This window comes from Panthera leo, chromosome E1 (assembly GCF_018350215.1).
Source record: "Panthera leo isolate Ple1 chromosome E1, P.leo_Ple1_pat1.1, whole genome shotgun sequence".
NCBI classification, from domain to species: Eukaryota; Metazoa; Chordata; class Mammalia; order Carnivora; family Felidae; genus Panthera; species Panthera leo.
Genome location: NC_056692.1, coordinates 9,513,852 through 9,527,531, shown reverse-complemented (window position 1 = coordinate 9,527,531; position 13,680 = coordinate 9,513,852). Strand labels below are relative to the sequence as shown.

Genomic DNA, 13,680 nt, shown 5'->3' with positions numbered 1-13,680 from the left:
TTCGGCATGTCCTAATTCTTCCCCCCAAATCTGCCACTCCTTCAGTGAGGCCTATGCAGTAAATGGCAACCCCACAAGCCAAATCTTGGGCTACCTTTGATAACTGTCCTCAAATCCCCACGATCAATCCACCAGCAAAACCCGTTTACCTCACCTTCAAAAATACATCCAGAAATTGACCAGTTCTCCCTACCTCCCTCACTAGAGTCTAGTCCAAGCCACTGGGAGGATTAATATAACCTCCTGGCTGGTCTCCCTGCTTCTGCCCCAGTCTCCCTTACAATCTAGTCTCAACAGAGCAGCCAGAATGATCCTGCCACTACTAAAATCTGATACTAGTCTTCTGCTCAAAAGTCCAATGCCTCCTCCTTTCTTTGGTATCAGCTGTAATGTCATCCATTTCCACAAACACACCCCTTAAACTAACACCACCTAATTCTGGAAACCTGTCCATCTATTCTGACACAAACAGAATGAAGTACACAAGCAATAAAGAAACAGAAATAAGATTCTTCTGGTCTGAGACGGTGCTATGTTTCCGTCATTCAACACTCTCCTCTCCCAAATTCCCAGTGAAACAACCAGAAAAATATAAAACTGGAAGAAAAACCTTCACGGTAATAACCCAAAAGGGAGGGAAAAGATTGATGGAAAGGCTGACCAACCCCGAACTGGGCCCAGCTGGGGTCAAGGTGAGGGCACATATGGACAATTTCAGTTCTGTAAATGCGTTCTGGGACACGCTAGAGGTGTGAGCACACAGAACAAGAACGTGCAGAGAAAACGCTATTATGGCTGGAACCTAACAAGCGTAAGTGTGCCACAGACAGCAGTGAGATGGCGTCCCAGGTAACTTTAGGATGGAAAACAAATGCTTCAGGGTAACAGAGACATTCTCGTCACACAGAATTTCCTACTAGAGCTTTCTCTTCTATCAACAGAAGCAACCGACTGCTAACGCTGCAAAGGTAACATATGATAAATATCAAATTATCCCCTTACGTTCTCTGGGATGGAAAAATTGACACAATTTATAAAAAATATGAAATACATAACTTCTAACAATTCAATTCAAGTTACAAACAATCGTTGATAAGAAGGAACAAAGCTATTGTTAAAAATTTGTAGCTGGAGGGCGCCTGGGTGGCTCAGTCAGTTAAGCATCTGACTTCGGCTCAGGTCATGATCTCGCGGTTCGTGAGTTCGAGCCCCGCGTCGGGCGCTGTGCTGACGGCTCGGAGCCCAGAGCCCGCTTTGGATTCTGTGTCTCTCTTGTTAAAAATCTGTAGCTGAAACTTGTTTAAAATGCAGATGGGCTCTAGCATCTCCAGCTACTTTGTTTGATTCCACTTTCTCTGTGGGAAGCCCTGGTGCCTTGTAGCAGAACAGAATTTCCCGCCTCAATGCCAACATTCAGTTTGCTCCCCGTCAGGTAGCGACTCTTGGTGGAGCCTCACGACCGTCCCTCTCTCTGCGTCCACAGTACCAGCCGCATCAGCGTAAAAGGCCGCTCTTTCCTCCCTTTCGATCCTCATCGCCCATTCCTCTGTTCCCCTTCATAAGCAAATCTTACAGACGGGGCACACCTGCACGCTGCCACCTGCTCACCTCCCACACTCCCTTCCCCTCCCTATCGTCTTATTTCCGGCCCCCTCACCAACCCACTGAAAATGCACACTTAGGACACCTCAGCTCACTCAACCTCTGGCAGCATTTCACGCAGTCGACTCGTGAAACACTCCCTGTACTTTTACCGACCAAGAAATACTGTTCCCGAAGGATATGTAATCACATCCTGCCCTGCGAGGTAGTGGTATTCTGTAGGAAACAATGACCAGAAAACACAACAGGTTATTTATGGCTATGGATAATGAGAGAACCGTGTCAACCTGTATCTGGTAAGCAGGGTGGCTAAGGAAAGAAAGGGTGGCTGTGTGGGGAAACCGGGAGAGCTTTAGGAACACTAATCAGCAGTCAGCGGCTGTCGTGCGAGATGAATCTGGGTGCGGAGAGCAAGGGCGACCACACGGTCCCAGCGGCCACGCTGGTAACGCACACGTGAGCTGTGACAGCTGCTGATCCGTTATTTTGGAGAAAAGTTTCTGAAGGACTGAATTCCAACTGTGAAAACGCACACTGCGCTGTATTAAAAACTATCTTTTAAGAGCAAGTGCTTTTTAACATAAACTATCTAAACTCCAGAAATGAAGTTAATCTGAAACAAAGTCAGGCAGGTCCCCGGTATTCCAGTAAACTATCTTCTCCGCTAATTACCACGCTCTATTTCTCTGTACTTCTCCCATATTCTACCTGCCCCCTTCACAGACAAAAGCACTGATAAAGACGATATTATTAAATGAGGTGTCATGGGGCCCATATTCACACTATCACTGTCATTATCACTGACAGGCACAATTTAGATCATACAGAAGTATAAAATTTTTCTCATTAATCTTACCAAACTAGAAACTTTCCAGTACATTCAAAGTAGATGGTGTAATGCATTAAATATGTATTAATTTCAAAATAATAACATGTTCATAACATCCTAATTATTTAATGAAATGTCAATCCCTACAATACATGTTGTAAGTACGAGGCTCCGGTTATAACATTTTTCATCTCCGTATCTCCACCAAGCCCGAAACACCTTCGATACAATAATGAAACGCACCTGGTTTCTTCCTCTGCGTTTTCCGTAATTCCTTCTTACTAGGGCTTTATAATTCTCATTTTTCTTGGTTAAGTAGTAATATAAAACACAATCAGGAACACTCTATAAGGAAAAAAATATTTTGAAGAGCCAAAGGAATAAATTTTTTTAAAAAATCAAGTAACACTTTCAAGGGAAATCTCTGGTATTCTCAAGGTATAAATTAAGGAGAAACATATGGCTAGCATTTTAAGGCAGATCTAGGCTCTAAAAACACATTCAGTATCTTTATATTTTAAAGGACAATTCCAGGGGCGCCTGGGTGGCACAGTCGGTTAAGCGGCTAACTTCGGCTCAGGTCATGATCTCGCGGTCCGTGAGTTCGAGCCCCGCGTCGGGCTCTGTGCTGACAGCTCAGAGCCTGGAGCCTGTTTCCCTCTCTCTGACCCTCCCCCGTTCATGCTCTGTCTTTCTCTGTCTCAAAAATAAATAAACGTTAAAAAAAATAATAATAATTAAAATAAATAAATAAATAAAATAAAGGACAATTCCAGTTGTCCTAATCCAAATTACATAAAAGATACCAGAGGCTATCAGAAACATTCAAGCACTTCCTTATTAAGAAGTAACTAAATTCTCTTTCTTACTGCAGGCATGTAAATATTCAAAATGTCTCTTTAAATGTTTTGTCAAAGACACTACATCCAATCCTTTGTGGGAAAATTTTTCAAGGAAAATCAGGATTCTGATATTTTAATCAGAACTTCAGTAAGGTTTAAAACGCATTGTAGTCTATGTGTTTCTAGGAAAACCCAGTATCAGGTTGTTTTCCATTAACCATGAAAATCAGACTATGTTCTGTGCTTAAGATTTGTTACATAATTCTAAATATCACTATACTAGTCACATGAGAATCTTTCTAAAAATCTATTTAAATACTTCTGTATATTAGAGCACAAAACTTCAAAGTAGCAACCATCACAAACCTATAAACATTCTCAATGCAAACCATTTCTTACCTTTCTTTCCAAGTAGGATGCAATTAGTCCAAAGTTTTTTGGATGCTGGATAAACCTGAGTAAAAAAAGAGAAAAAAACAACAACACATACACCCATACACACAAACATTTTAACAACTTCAAAAGAGGCGGGGTGGGGGGGGACCTCGGGAACAGAAATATTAGCACAGACTATTTCCCACGGATCCCTAACTGCCAACTTGAGGAACAACAGACTCACTAGAGTGTTTTAAGGGCACGGATTCCTGGGCACCATCCACCAGGAACTAACTGGATTGGTCTATGGTACAGCACAGACATCTGGACTTTTGAAAAGCACCCCCAGGTGACTCAGACACCACCCAAGCTTGGGTACCACACTTAACATGACTCTGCAACCCCAGTTCAACTCTCATCTGTTAACTTTGTTCCCATCTACAAACCTATGGGAAAATCATTATCAAATCTACACTCTCTACTTTCCACAGGATCCATTCAAATGTCAAAGGGGGGCCAAGTTTGTGGAGAAACAGTTCAATTTACAAGTGAATGCCAAATATTTTTCACGAATTTATGTGAGCTTCTATTAGAAAACAATTTAAAGTTTAAATTACTTGTCCTTAAAGATCTCCTTCTCGTGGTCAGTCCAAACATTCATAAACTGCCTGTCTTTATAAACTTTCATAGGATCTTCCATGAGTCCATTCATGTTGATGAACTTGACTCGTCTCTGTTCTGCATCAAACATCATAGGTGGGATCACAGAGAGTTGCCGCATTTGTTTCTCATTATTCTGGGAAAAAAAAAAAAAAAACCAACAACAAAAAATAAACATAATTTATGTAGAATAAAATTTAAAGAGGGCCATAGACCAGCTATCATAATAGAAGCCAGAAAAACCACATATGTAATTTAATGTCAATGGCAGTGTGTACCATAACATCTAACATATAGTAATTACTCATATATCTAATAAGCACTCATTAAATGGGCGCCTGGGTGGCTCGGTCGGTTAAGTGTCCGACTACAGCTCAGGTCATGATCTCACGGTTTGTGAGTTCGAGCCCCGTATCAGGCTCTGTGCTGACAGCTCAGGGCCTGGAGCCTGCTTCCAATTCTGTGTCTCCCTCTCTCTCTGCCCCTCCCTTGCTCGTGCTCTGTCTCTCTCTCTCTCTCTCTCTCTCTCTCCCCAAAATAAACACTAAAAAAAAAAGCTCATTAAATGAATTATAGGGACAGAGGTGATACATGTTATTTTTTTTTATATCCCACTACTACAATTTGAGAAGAGATTTTTACTTAAAAGAAGTAGATACTTCAAGTAATAAATTTTTATTTCTTTTATTTTTTTAAGTAGGCTTCACATCTAGTGAGGAGCCCAACACAGGTCTTGAACTCACGACCCTGAGACCAAGAGTCCGATGCAGAGGAGCACCTGGGTGGCTCAGTCGATTAATCATCTGACTCTCGATTTCGGCTCAGGTCATGATCTCATGGTTCCTGAGATGGAGTCCCACGCTGGGCTCTACACCAACAGTGCAGAGCCTGCTTGGGATTCTCTTTCTCTCTCTCTCTCTCTCTCTCTGCCCCTCCCCCACTTGTGCACTACCTCTCTCAAAATAAATAAATAAACATTAAAAAAAGGAAAAAAAGACGCTTGACCAACTAAGCCACCCAGACACTCCAAATAATAAAATTTTCGACCTAAATAAGTAATGTTAAATTCAGTGAAATAATGATCTTAAGAAACACTTAATTACATTAACAGTCTTATTTTTAAGAATCTTAATGTCATTTTAGACAGTAAGTCTTAATGTCATTTTAGAGACCAATAAATAGAAAAAAAAAGCAAACAGGCACCAAAATCCTAAGGGCATTGATTTTAAATTAAACTCACGTGTATAATACTCCTTGCTAACTTTACATAATCTCTCCACTGAAAGTTGAAGACCATTATCCTTAGAATTTCAACTAAAACTTTGTTACATCTATACAATTAGTTTTTCCCGAAGTTTGATTTCCTGAGTTCATAAGCATAAATTTCTATGAAAGACCTTTAACCAAAATTACAGGTATTGACCCCAACACAAAGCTGGGTTTTGTTTTTCCCTAAAACTCTTCCTTACAGAAGTGGATACCGCCTTACACTCAGTCCTTACAAAGTGTCTAATTTTGTGGGGTACTCTCAATCAGTCTGAAGACCAAAGAACAGCTTGGGGCAGACACATTAGCTTGAAGTCACCTCAGGTGGTTACTAGTTTTGGATGCTTACAGATGTGCCCTACTGAAATCAGTCAAAAAGCAAGCAATGAAATTTAACACAGATTTAGTCATCATTGCAGGGATTATGACCACAAATTTTGAAATATACAGCAACTGAATCATTGTCTTTGATCATTACTTAAGGAGACCACCACATTCTAATAAGCAAGACCTTCAGAATTTCGACATGAGGTTTTCTGGTGGTGGTGGGTGGGTGGATGTGGGTGTGTGTGTGTGTGTGTGTGTGTGTGTGTGTGTGTGTGTGTTTTAATTGAAGCATAGTTGATACCACAGATGAGGTTTATAAAAAAAAAAAAAAAAAAAAAAAACAGTATATAAAATCAAAACCAGAAAAACTAAATAAACAAGAGGTGGCTTTTGGACCAACCTTTAGAGACAAACTTTAGAGACCAACCTTTAGAGACCAACCTTGAACAACAGCTAAGAAGACTCATGTTAGGGACTGAAATTTCTTCTTATTCAGCACTGATTTATTGATCCATATCAAATCTCTCTCCCAGGCTCCCCTGGCTAGAGAGCACACTTTGGAGAATCCACCCACACCTCAGGTCCACAACTCAACATACAAATACCCGCAAAATACATGCTCCTTTGTTCTTCTAGAAAATGGCACCACCAGCTCAACCCTCTAACCTAGAAACTGGGGAGTCACTTTCCACTTCTCTTCTTTCTCAATCCACCTTACCCTGCCCATTCCACCTCCGATGAATCTCTCCTGTCAGTCTGCTTCGATACATCCCTGCCACTGTTGCCCTGATTCAGGCTCTTATTTATCTGAACAGCCTCCTCGCCTCTTTCCAAGCCTCCCTGCCGCCAAAACCACCTGTGTACCATGCTAACACAATTGTGTAACTGCTTGGTTTAAAACCTTCAGTGGTTGGCCAGTCTCTGGAACAGTCCAAGCTCTATAAATGTTCCCTCACTGATGTACAAATAAACCCCTAGTTCCTGGCATAGGAGGCTAAAATGCCTGAATAATCAATGAATTAAAAATTAAATTAATTGTCTTACCTCCTGCTCAGAGAGCCCATCAATAATTTCAGAAATCTCATGCTCGCTCCTAGCAATCGTGGCTGAAAGACCAGCTCCCCTCTGCCCAACTCTAAATATGAGAAAGAAATTATAAATATATTTAAAGGCATTCCATAAAGAAGACATCAATTAAGTTACTTTTATATACGTTATGCTGCTGAATGGGACTTTTTTACCTGACTAGAAGTCAGAGAAGAAATGCTATTGAGCCACTCTTTTACATAATATGCTTGAAGATTAGAATTCTATAGAAAAACGATTTAAATGTTGAGATTAAGATTCAAAAAAAATTTTTTTTGTTTTTAATGTTTTTGTTTTTTGTTTTTGTTTTTTTGAAAGAGAGTAATAAAGAGCAAGCAGGGGAGGGGCAGAGAGAGAGGGAGACAGAATCCCAAGCAGGCTCTACACTGACAGCGCAGAGCCCAATGCAGGGCTCGAACTCACAAACTGTGAGATGGTGACTTGAGCTGAAGTCAAGAGTCAGATGCTTAACCAACCGAGCCACCCAGCTACGCCTGAGATGAAGATTTAAAGGTTACATGTCCAAGTTCAAATGGCAGAACCACTTATGGGAAAATTCTAGAAAACCACAGGTAATGGTGACATTTCCATTTCAAATAGTAATCTTTGCCTTCCAGAGTAGACAGCAGACTTTGAAAAATACATTAAATATTTTTTACAGAGGAGGGATAACAACCATCGTCCCTCACAAAAGCTTTATCATGATGAAAAGAATTAAGGCTTACATATACTCTTACAAGAGACAGTGGAGAAGAAATCTAAAGCATTTACTTTTGCAAAATACTTGTTCTCCAAGTAAAAACAAATCAGAAACTATCTACCAATACCAAAGAATTTCTTAATTAGCAATCGATCTAAATACTGTTTGGTCATGTTATTAGATAACGAAGGACAAAGAAATGTGTAAGTCTACTTTTTTTAACTATCAGTTCTAAAGGAATGGGTATCTTCAAGAACAGAAGAATTGGGGTGCCTGGGTGGCTCGGTCAGTTAAGCGGCCGACTTCAGCTCAGGCCATGATCTCACTGTTTGTGGGTTCAAGCCCCACGTTGGGCTCTGTGCTGACAGCTCGGAGCCTTGAGCCTGCTTCGGATTCTGTGTCTCCCTCCCTCCCTGCTCCTCCCCCACTCACACTCTGTCGCTGTCTCAAAAAATGAATAAATGTTAAAAAAAATTTTTTCAAGAAAAGAACAGAAGAATTAATTTCAAGATATTCATTTAAATTTAGATTGAACAGCATCACTAAATATAAAAAATTAATATTAAATTCACCAAGACATAATCTTTGCAAGCTGATAATGAAGTTTTATATTCAAAATGAAAGTTCTTTCTGAACTTTCTTAAGAGCAGATTCAGGTAACCATTAACACTGAGAAAGGGCACAAAGGAGAGGAAGAGCCTAGCCATTAGCCAGGAGAAGAGCATAGGCACTACCCATCAAACTACTTACCGCTGAAACCTTTCTTGTTGTTCTCTTTGTTTTCGAATTTCTGGAAACTGCTTTTCATAGTACTCCCTTGTTTTGCTTTCTTTAGCTTTTCTCCGGGGATTATTTTCTATTCTGTCCACTTTTTTCTCCCATGCCTCCATGAGCTGATCATAACGTTGGCAGATTTTTTGTTCCTATTAAATACCCGTAGCAAATTAATAATTAAACTAAACTCTGTCATCCTGACAAACCTAATACTTTAAAGTAAATGCTACTTCTTAAGGCTAAGTCAGGAGTACATTTGGCCTAGGACTCAACTGTGAATGAAAAGCTGTCCTTGATCTGAAAGAGGAGAGAGAAAAGAGCTCTGTTTCCTATGAAGGTCAGCATATAGAGCACATTTTGGCTGATTTTTTTTTTTGTTGGTTTGGTTTTTTTTAGTTAATGTTAAGACTAATACAAATTAATTAATGAGCTACTACTGGCAGGTGATCAGCTACTTTTATTAGTTTCCCGATAACAATGTAGGTAGGTCTTCATTGTCGACAAAAATGGAAAATTAATAACAGAAACATGTAAATAGTTCATCATCTCAATCACCCAACAGCAATCATATTAACATTCTGGTGCTTTCCTTCCAATCTGTCACAGAAAACACTCACACTTTAACCCTTCCTCTGCTGCTGGAGGTTTTGGTTACTTGAAGGTTTTTGTTACCATAAGTAATGGTATCTAATTCCCATTTTTGATAGTCTGGAAAAGGCAGGAATTGGTTGTACTTTATGATAAAAACAAATGCAGTGAACTACATGAAATCAAGAACCAATCCTTTTAGAGAAATGAGTAATGTATGATCTCATTTTTTTAAATCGAGAAGCAAGAAGTCTCCATTATTAGCACAGAACTGTGAACATGTCAACACACAGATAGAAAAAGGTGTAGAAGGACCCATGAAAAACCATGAACACTGGTCATCTCAAGAAAGTGGCACCAGAGAGGAGAATATTACCCTCCTCAAACTCCACGCCACCTCCACACACGGAATTCCCGATCATTCTTTCCAACTCCTGTATCCCTCACACTTTCTCCATGTCTCCCGCTGGCTCCTCAGTCCAGGCCAACATCATCCTTCACCTACATCAAAGTAAGAGCCTCCTCAAAGTCTCTCATGCGTTCTAATGGTGTAGCCAGATGCCAATTCTTAGAATACAAACCTGGACATGTCACTTCCTGAGTTCAAACACTGCAAAGATGCCCTTGGGGTCTAACCCAAAGTCTCTTAGGTGGGCCTCAGGGGCCATGCAGCTCGGCCTGAACCTGCCCCGCTCCCTCCACCTCCCAGACCTTCACGTAAGCTGCTCCCTGGGCCTGTTCAAATTTCCAGAGTTTCTGGTTTTCCTGCAACTCCCCTTTAGGATTCACACATGGCGAATCAGCTGCCATTCGTACACGGTCCCACAGTCCTCTGTACGTCCTGTACCACAGTGTGATCGCATGCTGTAATTCCCTGCTGACTTGTCTGCCCCCCAGTTATGCCGCAGGCTCCCTAAGGATTAAAGCCATATGGCTATCTTGCTCACCTCTGTAGAATAATACATGGGACAGAGTAAACAGCCAACAGATATTTATTAAACAAATCAGTGCACACAGAAACGTTATAACTACATAGTCTGTGAAGTCCGAAAAAACAAAGCCTATGCTTCTACGTTTGTATCACCAGACAGTGAATTTAGCAATTACCACAATTACAACAAAATTACTGGGAGGAAAAACATACTTTAGCTGATTTCTTAGTTAATATTTATATGATTTTGCCCCCCACCAAAAAAAAAACCCCAGTAATTTCAGATAGTATCTGAAGGACCAGACTGACAAGTTTCATTAGAAGTTGTAGATGAAGTAAAAGCTGACTCTTGAGCTTTACAATTCATTAAACTGTCATGTCATTAAATATAGGGTACACAGTTCATTTCTGATGTGAATTAAAGAACATCGTCTATTTGCTAAGCAACTGAATTTCAACGAATCAAGTGTGCCTAAATTGAGTCTGAACACACTGCGAAAAGTGGTATACTGGCATTGTATTTTCGGTGACTTCATTTCCATGAAGATCATAACCACCAAACTTCTGGACTGCGAGTCATATGATAAATATGAAAACGTATCTGAATTTCAAAAAGCTGAACTTTAGCTGACCCGGTTCCTAGTAAGAACGAACAGTAATGTCTACTTAGCATGACCGTAACTTACCCACATTTGTTTGAGGGTTTAAGAGACTAAATGTAGAACGTCCTAGTTCTCTCATATTCTTTTTTAACTACTCACCATTTTCTTTATTTTGACTAGATGAAAATGCTAGACACGGATGGCCAAAGAAATTAATTTGATAATGACATTAAATGTCAATTGTTGCTAGGATTACATTTGTAGTTAAGTTCTACCCAGTTACTTTCTACATCAGCACCTTCTCTCAAATATAATCAAGAGCCACTCTCACTAATAAAGGGAAAGCAAATGCCTAAATGAGCATGAATGGGAAAGTTGTACAAATTTCAGTTAAAGGATAGGACCTCACCCTTTGTTTTCTTGCATGATTTCTTCTTTTAAAAAATAAAATGAGTTTTTTCCTCATCACCTGGTTTCTAGAAGAGAAAAATATGGTTGTATGACATTAAGAAAAAGCACAACTTAATAATGCATCACTTTTTTTTTTTTTTTCAGAGACACTGAAAAACAAGCAAAGATCACTTAGGAATATCTGATGTAATCAAAGTTAATCTTAATTTTTTCACCCTGCAAAGTAAGACTTTTGCAATAATTAGAACTGACTAAAATTCCTCCCACTCTACAGCAAGATTTTATACAAATAGTTCATTTTCAATTATGACATCCAAGTATAAGGCAAACATTTTCAAGTTATAATTACACAGTTACTCATTCTTCTTAAGATCTCTGGTGATCTAATCGTCTTTGTGCGCTCTTAGAGGAGGGGAGGTAGAAGAGAAGGAGAAGCTTTTAAAGTTACCTCCCTGCCCCAGGTATGGTGCCGATCTCCCCCCTAGGAGAACGTACACCCACAAAGAGAGAGGGCACTTCTGCTTGACACAGAAGATATCCTTCAGTCACAGAAATGACATATAATCCACTCTAAGAAGTCATGGAGGGCAATGGCACAAGACAGGAAGACTTCTCTTGCATCTTAATGAAACAGTTACACTTTTTAAATGTGAAGCATTGTGATCTTCAAAAACAATGACATGCAGGTTCAAATATAAATAGTTATACCCCACCTACTTCCAGAAAGGATTTCAAGCTGATTATTCAAATATAAATACAAAGCCAAGGCAAGTAGAAGTAATTTTTTGGATTATCTGCCACTCGGGACTAACAGTGACACTGGCTCCACTCAAATTAGCATGGACAGTCAGGAGCTGGCTATATGGGAAAGTAGCCAAGACATGAAAAGAATTATTAAAAGGTATATTTGCTATTTCATACAAAGCAAATGACGGCGATGAGAGAAGAGGTACCACACGATTCATACGGATGCATGCAGCTGAGTAAACGATTGTCTCCCAAGCTGACGTACAGAAGTGCTACCATAAACTCAGTTTGCTCTCCTTTTAATTACGTGCTACTCAAAAGCACATGACAATCAATAAACATAATTTAAAAGGCTTCCTAGGATTTAAGTGAAGAAGTCAGCCAGTCAGTAGCCCATCCCAGGACAGTGTGCTAAGCACTGTAGTGGGGCAGTGTAGACAACATGAAATAAATCAGACAGAGCTGCTCTCCAGCTAATACTAGCGGGGAAAAGACAGAACACAAACGTAACTGAAGCTTTGTGGGGGGGAAAAAATATCATTAACAGTAGCCGACTAGATCTTATCTGCTATTCTTCCTTCAAAAACTGTTAAAACAGCTAAACAGTTTCAAAACAAGGTGTATTTTATGAGTTTTGCCTACACCTACTTCTAAGGGTGGTCAAGACCACAGTAGCATCTCACAGAAAAATTCTAAGTTACATGACTATCATCATAAACCACTTACTTAACAAAAGTTAAAAGTATTCAGATTTCAATTTTTTTCATGCATACTACCATGCAAATTATATTTGCCACCAATTCTGCAAAGTAGTCAACTACTGCACATACTCTCAGTAAGAAAGGTTTTAAAAGAAAAAATATAGAGATGATATATAAATAGCAATGTGCTCATCAGTAACTGTACTAGCAGATCATTAAAATGTTCCGATTATTATTCTTAATAAAACATAAAGTAGAAATATCACATTTTCGTTATAAACTAAGAATCATTCACCTCAATTCTCTTAAAGTATGATAATTAAAAAAAAAAAAAAAGATACCTATCTAGCTTCCTCTCTTACTTCAATCAGATCGAGAAATTAGGTTTTCTTTTCACTTATGCTCTTATTCCAGAATCTGCATCCAGAAAGGCCTGGTATCTAGGATGAGCAAGGCTAAGCAAACTACATTGTGGAGCAGTCTCCTCACCCACGTGAGGTGACAGAGCGCTTCCAAGGCACCAGGACATTAAATGGCAGAAGGGTCTACAAATACCGTCATTAGCAAGAGTCATGGAAGGGATTTCCCTAGAATAGGATTTTGAATAATGATAAAATGATCCGTGGCACTTCTACTTTGCAATGGCAGATGTGGCTTGGTGGGGGACGGTGTCATCACTAGTCTTAAATGAAAAAGCTTCATTATCTTACTTCATCATGCGCCTTGCAGGTACTCCACTGAAAAAAAGACAAAACAGGAGGCAAAAAATTCAAGCCTCAAGGTAAGCCATTTCAATGTTAAGTATTCACCTTTTTTACTAGCAGATCATAAAACCAGCTAGTTGTATGCAATAATTTATTTCATTTTTTGGCCTCGGAAACTCAAAGCTGTTACCCCAACCCCCAAGAAGCCAGAGGAAGATAACATATAGTAAAACGACAGCAAATTACACAAATCTAAAACACACCTACACTATATTATAATAATATGTCAGCAGATAACATAAAAATGATCTCTTTATAGAATATATGGTCTTTAACTGAAGAACTCCAAAGATGATAAATACTTACGTCTTGATGTTCTCATGATACACCTTGGTATCTGATGGCTGGTTATAGAGTGGCTATAAAATAAATCAAATATTTACATATGAAGTGTTGTACACATGTCTATGAAAATACAAAGAAACAACTTATATTTTAACACAATCCTAGGTGAAGTACTCATGGGCCTACACAA

At 39.4% G+C, this 13,680-nt stretch overlaps 1 protein-coding gene across 16 annotated transcripts in view; it reads right to left on the bottom strand.

Moving 5' to 3' along the window:
- Window positions 1-13,680, bottom strand: part of NCOR1 (nuclear receptor corepressor 1) — a 159,644-nt gene that overhangs the window by 81,293 nt on the left and 64,671 nt on the right. For 14 of the 16 annotated variants that reach the window (XM_042917445.1, XM_042917454.1, XM_042917448.1 and 11 more), the window contains exons 8-14: window positions 13,512-13,564; window positions 10,992-11,058; window positions 8,438-8,610; window positions 6,946-7,036; window positions 4,266-4,444; window positions 3,673-3,727; window positions 2,675-2,776 (exon numbers count right to left, since the gene is read on the bottom strand). In XM_042917445.1, coding sequence (XP_042773379.1) covers window positions 2,675-2,776; window positions 3,673-3,727; window positions 4,266-4,444; window positions 6,946-7,036; window positions 8,438-8,610; window positions 10,992-11,058; window positions 13,512-13,564 — 720 coding nt within the window. Of the gene's footprint in view, window positions 1-2,674; window positions 2,777-3,672; window positions 3,728-4,265; window positions 4,445-6,945; window positions 7,037-8,437; window positions 8,611-10,991; window positions 11,059-13,151; window positions 13,179-13,511; window positions 13,565-13,680 lie in introns of all 16 variants that reach the window. The other 2 variants (XM_042917444.1, XM_042917443.1) reach the window with 1 other exon arrangement.